The following is a 2,765-nucleotide window of genomic DNA, read 5'->3' on the forward strand; positions in this document are numbered from 1 at the left end:
ACTCCACTACCAGTTATAATAAACTACAATTGAAACTGATTTCATTAGTACATGCTGATATTGTGAAAGAATGTAACACGTTATTTCAAAAATTATTATCACAATAATAATTTATTTTTTTAATTTTCTGATACATATTAATGTCCTTATGCTGTGTAGCAAGTTTGAACTGATTCCGACTTCAAATTTTCAAGTTACGACAATTTTAAGAAAACGCCAAAATCCTGAAAAATACACAAGGCCATAGTCCATTTAAATTGGGTCATCACCCTCAAATCTCATTGAAAAAGATATGGTAATTTACACAAAGGAGCATAATAATAATACATTAGCCTAATAATAAAATAACAGAAGAACTAAACGCATAGTACAATGGTAATGATAATAATATGATAATAATAATAATAGTGGGTATATGATATAGTTTAAATAGAAAGCCTTGCATCAGAGATGATACGAGACATGTCCTCCAGACAGGGCTGGGATGGTGGGCTGGAATATGAGGAACGAGAACTTCTCAAGCACCTTATTGTGGACTTCCATGGTTTTTTCCAAAAAATGGCTCTGAAACCAACCCAAAATTTTATTACATTTTCTGATACATATTGATGTCCTTATACTGTATAGCAAGTTTGAGCTGACTCTGACTTCATTTTTTCAAGTTACGACCATTTTTGAAAGGGCCAAAATTCCAAAAATTACCCAAGGCTCTAGTCCATGATTTTTTCCAAAAAATGGCTCCAAAATCATGCCAAATTTTAATTGCATTTTCTAATACATATTGATGTCCTTATGCTGTGTAAAGAGCTTGAGCTTATTCCGACTTCATTTTCCTAGTTACAGCTATTTAAAACAGCACCCAATACCATATTACACATGTACCATGTGTTGTATGGTAACAATAGTTTGTTGTATGTCAGTTCATGTAATTATTGCAATCCTCCAAGAACTGAATGGAAGTACATTCATGGCCACAATGTCAACATGATCACTACTTGTCCACACGTAGTGTCCTCATTCAGTTTATAATAATTGTTTAATATAAAAACATGATTTAAAACACAGCTTCATATACTACATCATCATCATCATTACTATTACTGTGTCCAGTAACAGCATTACATGTACTGTATGCTGGATCAACTTCAGTTAGTAATTGGACATTAGACCTGATGGTATTCTCAACTAGACAATCAATAAAAATAAATAAATAAATTTGTTTTGTTCATACATGTATACCTTGACCATATGCTGGATCATCATCAATAATTACTTCTTGAGCTACTAATAACAATAAAATCAAAACAACTTTACTTTAATTTTATTCTTACCTTCATTTTTACCTATTGATACTGATGGACTAACTTCAGTACTAACTTCAGTACTAACTACTTCAGTACTAACCACTAAATTAAATATAAATAAAAAATAAAAATAATAATAAATAATTATTCATTACTCAACTACATTGTAAATACAAAGACAGGACGTCTATTAATTAATCCTTGACCAGTTATAACAGCATCACCAGGTATCTATAAATAATAATAATAATAATAATAATAATAATAATAATAATAATAAATTAAGTACATGTAAACCATATAAATCAAGCAATCTGATAGGTCAAATACAAATACATGTACAGACTAGCCTCTATATAATGGACACTTTGAAAGTGTCTCTGTTATACAGAGGTGTCCTTTATGTGGAGGTTATTTTATACAGTAAGGAATGTAATTGGTACACTAGGTGCTGTCCATTAAATGGAGGTGTACGCTATAGAGAGTGTCCATTAAGAGAGGCTATACTTTACCTGCACACGGTCCCATTATTAATGATATCTGTGGGACTACTCCTGATGACATCACATTACGCTATTAATAAATAAACAAACAAATAAATAAATACTAATACTAATACACTAACCAGGAATATATCAGCGTATCCAGCTAGTGAGTCTACCTCTTCTTGTATCCTGGCCCCTCCGGAGTCATTGAGACCAATAATGGGAGCACCTACTGATACTGCCTTATCCATTATCTATTAATAATAATAATAACAATAATAATAATAATAATAATAATAATAATAATAATAATAACAGTTATTAAAATTATTGTTAATATTCATTATTATTATTATTACCTTACATATCTTACGAGCATGCATACTTGACAGACTACCACCAAATACCGTGAAATCCTATTAATAATAATAATAATAATAATAATAATAATAATAATAATAATAATGATAATAAATTAACTCATTACTTGACTAAATACAAAAACAGGTCGCCCATTAATTAATCCTTGACCAGTTATCACACCGTCACCAGGTATCTATTAATAACAAAATATAAAAACCACACCCACCATAATTAATTACCTTATTTTTCCGAGTATTCATATCAAAGTCAGTGCAAGTGTGTTCAACAAATGAATCATATTCAATGAATGAATCATCATCTAATAATAACTGGACCCTCTCTCTCCCTGTCAGCTTACCCTGCAATCAAACAACAACAAATATTATTTTTAAATTTATATTTTTTCATTTACCCCTTTGTGTTGTTTGCTAATTTTTTCTTCTCCTCCTCCTAAATGAGCTTGATTCCTTTTATCTTTAATCCTTTTTATTAATGACGCATAATGGCGGGTGGTGGTTGTACTAGAGATACGTAAAGGAGTAAATCTGGAGCCAATTGATAGCAATTGTCTAATGGTAGCCATCTTGTATCAAAGTGGGTGTGGCTGCAGCTG

At 30.7% G+C, this 2,765-nt stretch overlaps 1 protein-coding gene across 8 annotated transcripts; it reads right to left on the reverse strand.

The window, feature by feature from the left end:
• Nucleotides 1-1,029: 1,029 nt before the first annotated feature.
• LOC105315181 (propionyl-CoA carboxylase beta chain, mitochondrial-like) lies at nt 1,030-2,759 on the reverse strand. Of its 8 annotated transcripts, none has more exons than XM_020005286.1 (10): nt 2,565-2,759; nt 2,392-2,511; nt 2,277-2,345; nt 2,149-2,205; nt 1,930-2,043; nt 1,817-1,877; nt 1,468-1,535; nt 1,344-1,406; nt 1,240-1,281; nt 1,030-1,185 (listed from the first exon to the last, which is right to left on the reverse strand). In XM_020005286.1, the coding sequence occupies exons 1-7, from the start codon at nt 2,733-2,735 to the stop codon at nt 1,525-1,527; spliced, it is 603 nt and encodes a 200-aa protein (XP_019860845.1). In that variant the 5' UTR covers nt 2,736-2,759; the 3' UTR covers nt 1,030-1,185; nt 1,240-1,281; nt 1,344-1,406; nt 1,468-1,524. The 8 variants fall into 8 exon arrangements, with proteins under 8 accessions (XP_019860845.1, XP_011408028.1, XP_019860844.1 ...); XM_011409726.2 differs by having other exon boundaries at nt 1,240-1,284; nt 1,332-1,406; XM_020005285.1 differs by having other exon boundaries at nt 1,240-1,284; nt 1,465-1,535.
• Between the last annotated feature and the right edge of the window lie 6 nt (nt 2,760-2,765).

The sequence above is a fragment of the Amphimedon queenslandica genome, unplaced genomic scaffold, assembly GCF_000090795.2.
Source record: "Amphimedon queenslandica unplaced genomic scaffold, v1.1 AMPQUscaffold_11584, whole genome shotgun sequence".
In the NCBI taxonomy this organism is placed as follows: Eukaryota; Metazoa; Porifera; class Demospongiae; order Haplosclerida; family Niphatidae; genus Amphimedon; species Amphimedon queenslandica.

Bases quoted from the DNA above. Each gene is read 5' to 3' on its own strand.
- LOC105315181 (XM_020005286.1), bottom strand. From the start codon at position 2,735: ATGGCTACCATTAGACAATTGCTATCAATTGGCTCCAGATTTACTCCT. The intron at 2,346-2,391 runs GTAATTAATTAT...TGTTATTAATAG, and splicing joins TGAATACTCGGAAAAATAAG to ATACCTGGTGACGGTGTGAT. The intron at 2,206-2,276 runs GTAATGAGTTAA...TATTATTAATAG, and splicing joins CTGTTTTTGTATTTAGTCAA to GATTTCACGGTATTTGGTGG.